This window comes from Brienomyrus brachyistius, chromosome 2 (genome assembly GCF_023856365.1).
Source record: "Brienomyrus brachyistius isolate T26 chromosome 2, BBRACH_0.4, whole genome shotgun sequence".
Classification (NCBI taxonomy): domain Eukaryota; kingdom Metazoa; phylum Chordata; class Actinopteri; order Osteoglossiformes; family Mormyridae; genus Brienomyrus; species Brienomyrus brachyistius.
Genome location: NC_064534.1, coordinates 20,877,828 through 20,892,939, shown reverse-complemented (window position 1 = coordinate 20,892,939; position 15,112 = coordinate 20,877,828). Strand labels below are relative to the sequence as shown.

General features: G+C 46.1%; 1 protein-coding gene across 2 annotated transcripts in view; it reads left to right on the top strand.

Annotated features, from left to right (window-relative positions):
• ntrk2a (neurotrophic tyrosine kinase, receptor, type 2a) overlaps positions 1-14,840 on the top strand; it is a 55,201-nt gene extending 40,361 nt beyond the window's left edge. Inside the window, exons 14-18 of one of the 2 annotated variants that reach the window (XM_048989931.1) lie at positions 1,410-1,540; positions 4,752-4,924; positions 6,939-7,179; positions 10,524-10,682; positions 10,826-14,840. In XM_048989931.1, the coding sequence (XP_048845888.1) occupies positions 1,410-1,540; positions 4,752-4,924; positions 6,939-7,179; positions 10,524-10,682; positions 10,826-11,011 (890 nt within the window). In that variant the 3' untranslated portion in view covers positions 11,012-14,840. Of the gene's footprint in view, positions 1-1,409; positions 1,541-4,751; positions 4,925-6,938; positions 7,186-10,523; positions 10,683-10,825 lie in introns of both variants that reach the window. The other variant, XM_048989922.1, reaches the window with a different exon arrangement.
• The last annotated feature ends 272 nt before the right edge of the window (positions 14,841-15,112 follow it).

Sequence of the window (15,112 nt, the reverse complement as noted above, 5' to 3'; positions counted from 1 at the left end):
GTACAAGCCTGTAACCACATCTGAGAACACGAGGATGCAGTCAGACACCCGGCAGGCCTCCCCCAGTATTCAGATCGAAACATCGTTATAACTGTAAGGGAGCTTTAGGAGCAGGTAGATTTCCACGTCCTTCATCCTCGCAAAGACCTGGATGTTTTTCTTCTTCCGGAATTACCTAATCGCTCACAATACAGAGTTCACGTCTTGATAGACTGCATTCCAATAAGGCCGGAAGCTGTTCTGGAGGCAAAACGAGGCTCTAATCTGTATTAGGGCATTAATATTCGTGTATACTTAGGTGTTTGGGTAACTGTCACCCTTTGTAGGTGAATAAAGGGGACGTGTAGTTATAAATAGTTTTGGCTGAGGACTGGGACACTGAGTCTCCCCATGAATTGCTGATTGTCCACAGGTGCTGGTGACTATGACTTGGTACCATGAAGCCCTTTATGCTGCTAATTGGTTTTTCCTGGTGTTCTGTCACTCCAAACACCATGTGAATAGATTTGCTGTTCCTGCCAAGTCCATTTTTGGTTCTGGTGTCACTAGTTATGTGTGTGTGTGCGTGTCTGTGTGTATTTTTTTCTTAGCCAAGCAGCAGGCAAAGGAGAATGGATCGTATGTCTGCTTTAGTTTGTCTTTTTTTTGCCTGTATATAAATATATTGTGCTGCTCAGCAGACCCAGGCAGAAGCAACGAGAGGAGACGCGCTCTTTAACTGCAATCCTTAAAAGGACTAAACACAAGTACCAAGCATCACTCCAACACACATAATGGGGAAACCCAGGGAGGTCTGATGCTGGACGGTAAGGCACACACATGGTGGATAGTTGCACAATACAAAGAGACACGAGGACCAGGCAAAGATCATACACAAGCACAGGTAAGGGCACATGTGACAATAGGGTACACAGCACGGCAATTTACATTATGTGGACAAGGGCTACTTTCAAATACCGTGGTGCATGCTGGGAGATGTTAGTGACCTCTGCTATGTGGAGCCATCTTGCCTGTAGTACAATATATTCTCTTCTCACCGAGTAGCATTTCTCCCACACACCATGTGGGTCGGATTTCGGCTGTAGGTTTGTTCATGGAGTTTGATTGCTTTTCTATGGGTTTCTAAGGGTGTCCTCTCACAAGTCAAGGACCTTAGTGTTCTCTGAATTGTCCATATTGTGACCCTTTAAGGTTTCCCAGTCACTGTGTCCCCTGCCTCCTGTCCTTCGCCTACTGGGACAGGCCAAAGAATCACAGAAGCGGTTCTAGGAAAATGGATGGATATTTCCTATAATTCCACCATATGATGGATGTAGCTGTAAAATGAGCACTGTGAATGCACACTGTTAATGTTGGGAGGTTTTTCTTTGTGTGTAAGAGGAGCTGTGCCTTTCCCCCCCCTCTCACAGTTGTCCAGCATATAAAACGGCACAACATCGTCCTGAAGCGGGAGCTGGGGGAAGGGGCCTTCGGGAAGGTCTTCTTGGCAGAGTGCTACAACCTGTCTCTGGACCAGGACAAGATCTTGGTGGCTGTCAAGGTATCTATCTCTGCAACACCCCTCACCCCCCCCCCCCCCCCCAACCCCCATCCCATCTTTCTTAGATTCCTCCACCACTCGTGTTAATGTTAAACCCGCTTATTCACACCCACAACATTGCAAACTGCCATGGAAACCTGACTGATGGGATCTGACACAGGAGAAATGCCCCCCCCCCCACCTCCCCGGGAGCTGAGATGCTTTCCTGCAGGTGGCAGGCCGATGGGAACTAACAAGGAAACAATCATGATTTCAGCTGGGGCAGCCCCAAGACCCAGTACGGGTGACCGGCCGCAAAATGGCATATCAGTAAAGATTCAGGTTTCATTAAAAATGCATGCAAAGTCAGACTGGTCCCGTTAATCGCAATATGCGATCTCGATGGAACGCCGCAATCAATGCACACACAGCTAACCCGCTTTTGTCATTGATGCGACTCCGTGGCCCTTGTGTGCTTCACCCATCCCAGCACCCACACACTAGTGGTCACATGCCCCACGCTCCCACCAGACCTACTGTCCGTATCATATTCTGCTATTTATTTATCTCTGCATTGCGAATTCCTCGAATCCCCCCCCCCCCCCCGACATATCTCAATATTTCATAAAAGCTTAGGTTGCATACAAGACTGCTGCAGGTCTAAAAGCAAAGTGGCATCCTTTGTAAGAGGACCCGACTAATGATAGGAATGACATTGTATGAAATGTACCATATATTGATCAGGGGAACTTAATCAGTCGTGCACATGTGAGGCTTCATGAGAGAGATTCTGGTGCATTATGTAAGGCAGATTATTATACATGCTGCACTGTGCAAAAGTCTCCGGCACTCAAAGAAAATGATGCTTAAATGATATTCATGTTGGTGTGAAGCTATGATATTATGTCTGCCAAAGTATGTCAGCCTAGTCATTTAAAAACCTCCCCTAAAATTACCCCAGCATTTGCACCAACCGTACAATACACCCTTGCATTTCTGACTCGACCACTAGCCCCACCTTGCTTGACTAATCAATACCTCAGTGAGTTATTTAACTAATTAAGATAAATTATTGAGAGAGCTGGCAGTGAAATTTAGGGAATATATGAAATGGCTGGTGTTCTCCTGAGGAGGAATGCTTTACATTAGCTGTACCTTCATAATGCCTTTATAATGCATTCATAGAACATTCATAAGCAGCATGTAAGTCCATCCATCCATCCATTTTCCAAACCGCTTATCCTATTGGGTCGCGGGGGGTCCGGAGCCTATCCCGGAAGCAATGGGCACGAGGCAGGGAACAACCCAGGATGGGGGGCCAGCCCATCGCAGGGCACACTCACACACCATTCACTCACACATACACACCTATGGGCAATTTTGCAACTCCAATTAGCCTCAGCATGTTTTTGGACTGTGGGGGGAAACCGGAGTACCCGGAGGAAACCCCACGACGACATGGGGAGAACATGCAAACTCCGCAGCATGTAAGTATACCATAAAATCCTAACATACCTTAACAGCTTTAATATACATTAATAACAAACATACATGGTAGTAACAAACGTTATAATCGTATAATCATGTAGTGTTTATTATTAATGTATGTTAAGGTATGTTGGGATGTTAATGTATACTTATTTCCTGCTTATGAATGTTCTATGAATGCATAGTGAATGCACTATGAAGGTGCAGTAAATGTAATGTGTTATCAGTTTTTTTTTAGAACAATAAATTCTAGTTTATTTTTTTATTATGTTACTGTTATTTTGCAAAAGTTCTAGTGCTAAATTTGTGGGGGGGGGTTTCTTGAGAAAATACACACATGATATCTAGACAAATAGTCTTAGACATTTCCTTTGGCTGCCTATGACATTTACACAGTACTACACATTTATTTTTGTATATATGGGAGGGACTATACTTTTATTTTAGTTAACTGTATAGCTTTGTATTTAGGTAGAGACCCATCCGACTTTTATAGTACAAGGTGATGGGGTCCCTAACATCTATCGCTGGCAGCAAGTGGCACTAGGCAGGGGACACCCTGGATGGGATGCTGAGCCGCCACAGGGAAATGGTTTAGGTATAAGGGCATGATGGCAGCAGATAATGCTCAGTAGCTCGGTGTGCAGGGCTGGTGTGGACTTCCTCCCCATTCTCCCTGCGGTCTGATGCGACGCAGCTGCGGTCAGTTAGAGCCTCTAAACGGCGACCAGCAGCGCCGCACCCCGGGAGTGTTGCTGTACACGCAGCAGCTGGGCAGCTCCATTTCCCCTTTCATCTGGGATGGTTCCAGATAGGCCAGGCCGCAACCTCATCTGGAGGTCATTTGGATGGCCTTCTTAGAGGAACGTGCCTCTACCAAGAGATGAAAGTGTCTGCTTCTTGCTTGTTCACAAAATCTGATCAAGGATCTTATTTATCTTGGAAAAGGAAATATTTTCTGAGGATTTTGCACGGTCAAAAAAATATAATTACACAACATTTCCCACGTTTTCATTGTTTAAGAAATGTTATTGTTGTGTCATGTTTTGTTGGAAAACAGCCGAATCTGTTTTTGCTTGGTTAAAGTGACGTAATACATATTAACTGATAGAAAACAAAACATGCAAACATGAACCACCCAAGACGTATAGCCTTTTGCTGCAATGAAGCTTTCCTTTAAATTTAGTGTTGAAGCAAAAATACAGAAGAATAAAATGTATCACTGTGAGGCTTCTTTTAAAGTTTAAATTGCTTAAATGAGTATTTCAGAAGGTCATTCCCCATGCACCTTATTCACCTAAACCAGGATTCCCCAATTTAGGTGCCAGAGGGCCAGTTTACAACACAGTTTGCAGATTTATTTGTTCAGATACATCTACTACACCTGGTAATTCGCTGATTAAGATGTGTTTGAGCAGAGAAATCTGAAAACTGTGTTGGATTCTGGCCCTTGGACAACCCTGGTCTAAACTGTCGATTCGAACTCCACATGCTCGCTTAAAAGGGAATTAACGCACCTGACGAACACGTCAAATGTAACTCATTCATTCTATCCTACTTTTGATTGGTCAGGCATATTACGGACAGCACTGTTGTCCTGTCCTCAGACTGCTCTGGATTTGACGTGGCCGGTTCCTGAGCCGCCAGCCTGCCCAGTTGTCCACACTGCACGCTTTTTCTTGGCTGAGTATTTTTGGTTAAGGTCCATCAGTGGAGCGCGTCTGTCACGTTTGTCACCATGCAGACTCTAAAAGAGGCCAGCGAGAATGCCCGCAAGGACTTCCACCGAGAGGCGGAGCTCCTGACGAACCTGCAGCATGAGCACATCGTCACGTTCTACGGCGTGTGCGTTGAGGGCGACCCCCTTATCATGGTCTTTGAGTACATGAAGCATGGAGACCTCAACAAGTTCCTCAGGTGAGCAGCACCATGTGTTTCTTGACTCTTTGGGCAGTTATGGGGGGCAGCTTGCACACCTGCACCTGTCAGAAGGATTCAGGGGCTAGAAAAATGTCCAAAATGAGCCCGGATGTCTGATCCCGGCGTTTTTAACATCACAGCTTCCCATTTGTTTGCTGTCGGTGCAAAGTCACGAGATTCTCCGCGTTTGGTTGTGTTCCTGGGCACCACTGCTGTTTGCCGATAAGTTGCGTTTGTCTTAATTACCGGACACTTGGATGTTCCCTTAATGGTATTCTGGGAATCATGGGTTAGAGGTAAATGTGCATCAGAGCAGTGCTGGAAAAACATTCTAATTAATGGTACAGCGTGAATTGAAATGTATGGAATTAAGAACAAATAACTTGCAAATAGAATTATATACTGTAGTGGATGATTCATTATTCCCGCCAAGCATGCTGCCGGCACCCCTGCAGAACTTTCCGTCTTCTGTCCATATCTTCAGACTTTCCAAAAACATCATTGTTGTGAAAATTGAGTCTATCCATCTTGTTGCTGGTTACCCCATTCTTGCTTTAACTAAAACTTTTCCAAGCATCATGGTCTTTTTCAAAGTACTGGACCTTCACATAATATACCCAAAATAAGACAGCTTCAGGTTTCATCTGATCAACAATCCAGTTCTTTGTTTTTCTTGAATTATGTGCCATTTTTAAAAGTCTTCACCAGCGTAAAGCCCAAAGGCATTAGTAGCCATCTTGTCCTCCTCCAGCCAGCTCCTCCCATCGTATGTTTCGTGTACAATTGAATAGCGAATAACACGTATCATTCTCCGACTCCTTAACCAATATGAAACCACTTCTTCTTTTGTCTTAACTGTGGCTTCTTGTCCAGTGTGGGACAATAAGATTTGTTGGTACAACCAACAATACACAGTCTGACATGGTCAAGTCCTTTGAGGACTTCAGTAAGTCAGTAAAGCATATGTTGATCTCCTTATATTCCTTGTGCTTTCCCAGTTATCCATTGTGTCTGAGCAATGATGCCTCTTGTTCCTTGGCTTTGCCTGATATTTAGCATAATGATACACACGTGTGATATACGGGAAAATTTGCGATAGTTTACATTCTCTGTCCAGGTCTCCTGTCGTTGGTATTTGGATATAAACTGATCTCTTCTTAACTGCAACTGTTGAGTTGTTTTCCTAATTTGTTGGCATGATTTGGACAATAGTTTGAATGACTTCGGTTGCTTGTAGTAGTTCTGTATCTGGCCTCTCCCTCTGTCACTGAAGCTTCTTCCATGTCTCTGCTGCAGCAGCCTTCTGTGAATTCCTTCTGTCTCTGCTCGATCTTTGTTCTGTCAGCTATGATTTACCTGTCAATGTCCTTCAGCACTCCCACACGTGGTTGTAACTTATTTTTATCCTCATGAATCTTCGGAAAAGTCATTTTCCCATGTTTATTTCCTTCTTCAATGATTTTGCAGATGTTGTAAGGTCGGTTTTTGTTTTTCCTGGTAGCGTTCTGGAATTTTCAATTCAGTACTTTCAAGAGATTGTTGTCTTTCCTGATTTTGGCTTCTCATTCCACCGTACCTTCTGTCCTCAGTTTTGACTTCTTTGGTTCAAGTTTTTTTTGTCCCATATCATTTTGGATGACTTACTGTAAGTCTGTCCACCATCTGCTTCTCTGTCATCCGGGTTCAGTTTCATCCGGGTTCATCTTTGTTTTCATATGTTTCAAATGTTTTCCTTGTAGGTAACAGGGACATTCTGTAGTTCATTTCTTGGAAGTTCCACGATCTTCTTTGCTCCTTTTCAGCTTTCAGCCTGTGTTTGTGTAGTTTATGATCTTTGCCACACTCTTCTCCAGGTTGTGCATTTTGCTATTTGAATTTTCGCATTTGAACAGGCTAGCTAACCTGTGAGTGTTCATCACATATGTCAGTGTTCAGTGCAAATGTTCACCGTATTTCTCAGTGTTCAGTGTGAGTATTCAAGGTTCCATGGTCATTCTCCACGCCTCCTTAGGGCCCACGGGCCGGACGCCGTGCTGATGGCGGACGGGCAGAACAATCGCCCAGTGGAGCTGAGCCTGTCGCAGATGCTGCACATCGCCCAGCAGATCGCCGCCGGCATGGTCTACCTGGCCTCCCAGCACTTCGTGCACCGTGACCTGGCCACCCGCAACTGCCTGGTGGGCGAGAATCTGCTGGTGAAGATCGGCGATTTTGGAATGTCCAGGGACGTCTACAGCACTGACTACTACCGGGTAAGTGTATGTGTCACTGTATTTTCCCTCCTTTTCCCCCACCCCCAGTCCTGTAGATGATATGTGAGCCTCCACTGTCCCGGTACATGAGTCAAGACTGCCCACAAGGGCACAGGAAAGCAGAACAGGAAGGTCACATTGCAGATGCCTGTGGAGAGTAGATATGTAGCTCTGTGGACCTCCATATTGATTATCATTCATGATGGGCCGATGTGGGCACCAGTGCGGGTTTGTGTTTGAAAATCTACCAACCACAACAGTGCCCTGTCGCCAGGTCACTCTGTTGCATGCGGACTCGGACCTAAATGGTGCTTTCATCCTAAACTGAAACCCCTGCCGTTACGACTCGCATATTGAAATCCGACGTACTTTTAATTTAGGGGAACCTTTACCCAAAGAGACGTAACACTCTCATCGTTCCCCAAACAGGGGGGGGTTCAGCTCAGCTCATTTACCGAAGGAAGTAGCAGTGTTTCTCCCTACTGGGAGTCAAGATGGCCGCTCTGGGTCTCCAGTAGCGCTCCCTACCTCCTGCACCACCCGCCGCCGCGAAAAGCCAGGCTGGGACGGAGAACGCGGCAGCCACACTACACAGGATGTGGAGAAATGTCCACAGAGCCATCTCCAGCAAAGTATAGCTTTACTGATATACCAGTGAAGGTTAACTATTGGTTTGTATTTAGTATTTTTCTCAATTTTAAACAGTAAATAAGCTCTCTGCCTCACAGCATTTAATATTCATCAGAAACGATGATTTCGGTCTTGATGGATCTATCCTCCTATTCTCATCTCATTACTATAGTATAATGGGTATAATGGGTATAATGGATGTAATAATATATAGACTCCTGCACTTCCAGTTAGGTCTCCTATGTTTATTATTTTTCCCAGCATGTTTAAACCCAGCATTTGCCGTTACCGGGGAGTCATGCCCCCCCCCCCAGTCCCTGTAGACACCAGTGGCCTCCACTTTAATTTGAGCCAGCACTCTGGCCCCCCAGTCTGACTGCTATGGGCTGGCGTTCACATGACCTCCATCCCGGGGAGGGCTTCTGTTTGCTGGCAGCTATGTGCGCAGGTCACCAATATGTTACTGTGGGACACTGCACCACCACCCACACAAACCCCCCCACTGGCTCCGACCCCCACAGACGCTCCCCACTAATTGGACTTGACCTAGAGACCAAGAATGATCCTGGCCAGTCAGTTTAAGGTTTGTAAAGCAAACAGAAGGATGTTGCTTAAGTTTAGCATGGTTTCCTTACCATATTGGAGAATATGGCATCTATTTAAACTTATATAGCACCTTGAGAATACGACGTCTCCGATTCAGCGGAATCTGGACCGTGATGAGCGTGTCAGACCCTCCCTCCGGCGAGACAGCACGCGGTGGGGGGGGTGGTTGTACTCACAGGCCTTGTTTCCATGGCAGCGGACATGGGCTGTGCAGAGCTGGGAACATATCAGACAATTCCCAGAAAAAAGAGGCACATGAAACTGCTGTGATTAGTATGCAGCTCCTGCACTCACTCCGGGAGTGAGAGGAGGCGGATTCAGGGGCCTCTCCATGTCACACGTTCACTCTGAGAGAGAGAGAGTGGGGGGGGGGGGAGGAGGTGAGTAGGTGGATGGGGAAAAGGCCCAGGCCTCGACGCACCAGTGATGGGATGAGAGAGAGACACAGCGTGGGGAAGGCTGACGGGGAGAAGGATGGAGAGAAGGATGGAGAGAAGGATGGAGCAGGCGAAGGTGCAGCTGACTGCCGAAGGCACAGGAGGAGCGTCCCAGTCAGAGCTAATGGCGGCTTAACCCAGAGAGGTTACGATGATCCAGAGCTGAACAGACCTGAAGGCCAGGGTGAGCAGCGTTCCCATCACAGCAGTTGGCTCTGCACGGCACGCAACACAGCCAGATCCAGCGGGGGGGCACCAGTGGGGGGGCACCAGGGGGGGGGCACCAGCGGCTGCCCGTCACTTCTTAGTGTCCATCGGGGCCGTCCTGTCCCCTTGGCTCCCGTCGCTCTCTCTGACTTCATGGGGGAAATTTTAATCACACCAAACAGTAAGAACCGACCTAACTTACTAACAGCCTAAATGATTTAACTGTGAAGCCCATTTTAAAGTGGAAATTAATGGCAGTCACTACTTATTTCTTGCGCTTTTCAAGCAAAACCCATAATAACCCACAAAAAAGTCTGTTTTCTTTTGCAGTCAGAGTATTATTTTTTACTACCATTTGAATGCAAATTCTGTAATCCTCCCATAGAGCCGCTGTTCCCATAGAAACCGAAGGCAGCAGAGTACGATATTGAGAAAGCTTTGTTATTGTGGAGTGAGGCAGCGGATTGACACACTATAGAGACCTCCCTCTAATTGTGGGCCTTCTTCTCCTCATCCGCATCACATGGTACGATGGTTTGTTTAAAAAAAAATGCAGGCTTAGCTCCCCAAAGACCACGGTGCTGGTTTTCCTTACTTAGCCTGTAGTTGTGGTTTCCTGCGGCTAAGCTGCATCACACCTTTGGACCCATAGTTACATTTGCTCCTCGACCAGGGTTAAGTCAGAGTGGGCCTGTGGCTTTTCTCTGTATGAATATTCATGAGCAGTGCCACTCCCGTGAGACTGGATGCTTCCAGTACTTTCTTGCATTGAAACAGCTAAACTGTAACAATCAGGGGTCTCACAAGCAGACCCTAAAAGCCTGGCTTTTAATTTTTTATGAGACTGAAACATTACAACAATTAATCATGGGTCTCCCCACTCTTATGAGTTTTGAGACGCTGTGGCCCCTTGCATGAAACGGAGGCATCAATATTTAAAACAAATTACATTCCTTTAAAAGAGAAAGTGATCAGTTAACTCATGCTGTAGCAAAGGTCCCCAAACCATCTCTCCCTGCTGAGAAGATCTGGATTGCTAAAAATCTGTGGTTAACTATATGTGATAATGCAGAAAGCTGCCACTGAAGGCAAATGAATAGATCTTATTTAAAAGACTTCTATTAATTGACTGGAGAGGCGAGAGATGCTCTTAGAAGTGGCTGCCAGGAAAAGTTAGTCTTTTTAGAAATAAATAAATCGTTTAATTATGATGACATGTTCATTCTCTAGCTCAATCGCTTGAATCCCAGGACCATAAAAAATGAGATCCAAATCTAACTGACCATAGGACTTTTATGTATTTGCTTCTGTTAATCTGTTAGAACTAGGCATGTCTATTACACCATTCCCAACATACACTAGCTCTTGGAGGTAGTTTTCCCCTGTCCTGCATGCAATGTTTGCATTAAAGTGTGTGTTTGAGGTTGGAAACATGCAAACGTGGCCGTTTTCTCGCACCCGCAGGTCGGCGGTCACACCATGCTGCCTATTCGGTGGATGCCTCCGGAGAGCATCATGTATAGGAAGTTCACCACCGAGAGTGATGTCTGGAGTCTGGGTGTGGTCCTGTGGGAGATCTTCACCTATGGCAAGCAGCCCTGGTACCAACTCTCTAACAATGAGGTCAGTGTCACAGGAATGACTGTCTATAACCAGGGGAAGTTCGCTAATAGCTCTTTTGCCTCCAAACTCAGTTATTTTTTGACTGAACCAAAATGAGGTGTGATTGGAAGTTGAGCTGTAGTCTGTCCCCTCTCCGGCTGCAGGTGATCGAGTGCATCACTCAGGGCCGGGTCCTTCAGCGACCCCGTACCTGTCCGAAGGAGGTGTATGACCTTATGCTGGGCTGCTGGCAGAGGGAGCCTCACGTCAGGCTCAACATCAAGGAGATCCACACCATGCTGCAGAACCTGGCCAAAGCCTCGCCAGTCTACCTGGACATCCTGGGCTGATTCCCACGCTGACCGCGCGCGTGTGTGTGTGCGTGTGTGTGTGTGTGTGTGTGTGTGTGTGACCGCGGCGTGAGCGAGTGTGTGCGAATGAGGCGTGCTTGAACGTGTGGAAGTGTACATGCCTGAACAGCCATGATCCCGCTCTCAATTCTGACGGCGTTGAAAAAGATGACAAGGAGAAGCTTTTTCTAAAGGGCCTCACACACTCCCCCAGCACATGACAGACCCCACTCGCCCCGACTCTTCTTTCATCCTCCCTCTTCACCCATCCGTCTGTATTTGTTTTGCTTTCGTCCATTATAAATTTCCACAGAGTGATCACCTAGCATCTCCAGCTATCTACACAGCCATGACCCTGAGGAGTTTCACACTCACTCTGCCTAATGAAAATTACTCTCTCCTGTTCTTGCCTTTGCCCAGGATGAGCAAAAGGGAAAAAAGACTAAAACTGTGTCCTGTAAATATTATCCGTCACCAATTCTCAGCCCTCCTGCCCTCCAGTGCCAAGGGTATGGCAATGTGTATTTTTTTTTGTGCTTTGCGTGGTGTTACCAAGGAGAAAGCTAACAAAATGTGGCTGTGCCTGAGAATAGGAGAAATGTATTGTTTCTGCGGGGGGGGCTGTCAAACTCACCCAAAGTACTGCTTTCTTTTTTTTTTTTACTTTCGGAGGTCCTATCCAGAGCTTTCGTTTGGGTGATCAAATGTAATTGACAAAACTAGGGGAAAAGTGTTGAGTCATTGTGTCGGGAAGCATCGTCATTTCTCACTTGGGGGGGGGGGGCAACATTCTTGAACAATCATTTTGCACTCTAATGCACATATTTATTTCAGGGTCGGCTGCGGAGGTGAGGGACTTCCTTACTGCAGGAATGTAAATGCCCTGAGAAATTGCCCAAAAACGTGTGCTTATCACAGCCGTGGCTGCAGATGCTAATGTCCCTTACAGTCTTTTGTGGGCGCAAAATTGAATTTTGCATGTTTTTTTTTCTCACTACTTGAGTAATATAGCCGTTTAAGAACAGAGCAGGCTCCCCGTAATGGTGTAATGTATATTTCATTAAGGAGACTAATGCAGACCATTAGCAAAGCACACATTTGATGGGGTGATAGAAACTCTGCAACATGGACATTTAAGATTTATTGTTTTACGGGGAAAAGAGACTGAATCTCTCCAGAGGCTTGGATATCAGATTTATTACAGTTTGATTTGTACCTTTTGGAATGCTGGTCCTTCAGCACTTTGGTGCTCCTCACGTGCTGGAGAGGCCCCACCAAAGAGTTAAGGCCGGGCGTGTTGCACGCATCTTCGTGCAGATGTGTAGAGCATTCTCTGTGGAATGAGAGCGGGAAGGCGAGATCTGGGAATTAACATGGAGTACCATTCAGTGGAAACACCCAAACTCACAGCATTTGTCTCCTGGATGGTTATGGCCATTGTAACAAATTGTACTTTTTAATATCATTCTTTCATATTATTTTTTTCAGTATTTATAAGTTTATGTCTTTCTGGTGGTTACAGTCTTAGTAAACTGGTGTTAATTTGACGAGTTCTTTTTGATAGTCTATTTTTATACTTAATTTATTTGACTTGAAGCACTTTTACATTTTTTTTTGGTCTGGAACAGTGTTGTCCTTGCTTGAACAAAAACACAAGTTTTGTTTCACTGATTTCTTAGTTGTTTACTCTTGACTAAATCCAGGGGTTCAGGTAATCCATGGAAACTGACATTCCAGAGTATTAAATTTGTCTTGAACCCACTGTGCGATCTACTGTATTGACCGAGGTCAATCACAGCGAAGCCGGCCACCAAGGCAGAACGTTTGAGTGATGTTGGCGGAAGCGCTCTTGTGTGATCACGCCTCAAACTTCATGCATCACGGGGGAAAGGAAAAAGTGAAGCGGGGGAGCAGACCCCGTCACTCCCAGGCGCAGCCACATAGCATCACGGTGAACGCTTTGTCCCGCCCCCCCCCCCCTTGCCCCCTGTTGCGGCAAAGACGGAACACAGCTCCCCCGCTAAGCCCCCTGCAGGCAGATGGAGGAATGCGCACTCGAACACAGACTGTCGTAGCAATGACAAGTAATGACAATCAAAGCTGTTTCCCCCTTTTTTACATTGACCTGCACATCGAGAGAACATAGAAACGCCCGCGCCAGTGTGGTGTGACAGGCAGTCTATGGCACCGGCGCGTTCAGTGGAGGGACCAGGAGCGGAGTGAGACGCGACGAACGCAGACGGACTCGAAGAGGATGCCCGGCGTATTCGCGCTGTCTGAGACCTGGAAGAATTAACAATCATTTTGCACTCTAATGAGAATTAAGAATTAAGAATGGCTCACAGGCACATCTGTCTACCGTTTGTCAAGCGCGTGGGGCTCGATAGAGTGAAGTAAAAATAACTGAGCTCCCAGGACAGGCAGCTCCCTGCGTCGGTCAGCCTGTGAGGGTCCCGTGAGCTTGACGAGCCAAACCCCGAGATCATGTGACCCACATAGAGCATCTGTAGATACGCAGCCAGGTTCCCCGTCACCTCTGAGCCTCCAGCAGCCACCTGGCCATGACTGAACACCACTCCTTCGCTCAGGAAGGCAGCAAAGAGGCTCCTGAACGCTGCTGAGGCGCAGCCTCGGACACAACGCCATCTCCGTGCTTCTCATCTTTCCATTTATAGTGGGAGCCATATTTATCCACGATTATGATAATGTTACCCATTACAGTCCTAAGTACCAATTGTTTCCTCTTAAAGTATCGGTGCCTACATGTCCAGAGACAAGCTGAATCTTTACCAAGTGGACATAAGACTTTGTTTGCGAATAATGCATTTAAAAAAAAAATTTTTTCTTAATGTGATCATGATTAATGGTCATGAACAGGACTGATATTCTTATAGTGGGAAATCGATTGTAAACGAAGCCGAACTTTCTGATGAGGAAATCCGGCATCGGCGGAAATGCAGCCCCTCCTCACCGAGGCTTCAGAGCATCAGGCATCACGTAGTCACTGAGTCACGTGCTGGTTAGTGGGGGGGTCGCTGTCTATCTCATGCAAGTTGCCTGTCGATGGAGAGCGATTGTAATTCTAACAGCGAGGTAACCAACTACATTTTCCATCTGTAAAAAATATAGATTGTCAATTCAATATGTTAACCTAACAACTTACTGAAAGGGGACAAGCTTCCCTGTATGGATAAATAAAAGAATTCTGCTTTGAATGATTTTTTTGTTTTCCTTTGAGGGGCCCTGTGAAGATGATCCCCCCCCCCCCCCCCCAAAAAAAAAAAAAAAAAAAAAAACTTGTGTCATGTCCCCCCTTGTGACCTCGGCAGCAATGGAAAACCAAGACAGCCACCCCATATGCTGTACCCTCACATTGCCCGAGGGAGGGGGCACAAGAGGGTGGAAGAGCCTCCACAGTGGACACCCCCACTGAGGGCCAAACTTTTTTTTATCGTTTCTTTGAGTTTCTCCTTAAAATAAAAAAAAAACTGTGACTCCGCATACTGAACAATTCCTTCTTTTGAATGTATCTGTATATTGTGTTAGATTCCTTTTTTAACGACTGAAAACAGACTCTCACAGGACTCTCAAAGGCATTACTTGTTCATCCATAGACGGTACCAAGCGCTGTAACCCTAGTCTTTGTGCTGGCTTTTCTCACTGTTTGGTGTGTGGCAGGCAGAAACATGCATCCTGGCTGATTCATATGCCACAGTGTCACTATATAATGATGATTATTATTTGTGTACCATGTGATCTGCTTCTCCAATTAAATGGAAAAGTCTCTTGTAATACAGTGTATTTAATAAAAGTGTTATGTCTTACAATACATGGGAGATGTTCTCTTCGGTGGCAGCTGTGCATTCAGGGCAATTTCTCGGAGCTCTTCCTGATTTCCTGTGATTCCGTGTGGTATTAAATCCATGGTGGTTCTTCCTGGCAGCTACACTGCTCTGCGTGTTTGTGATGGTGCACGTATGTTCACTTGTAGGTAAGTGTGTCTGCATAGTGTGCACAGGTCTGTCTGCCTCTGTGTGTGTGTGTGTGTGTGTGTGTGTGTGTGTGTGTTATCATAGGCTTTGCTGAGGAAGGAAGTTCAGA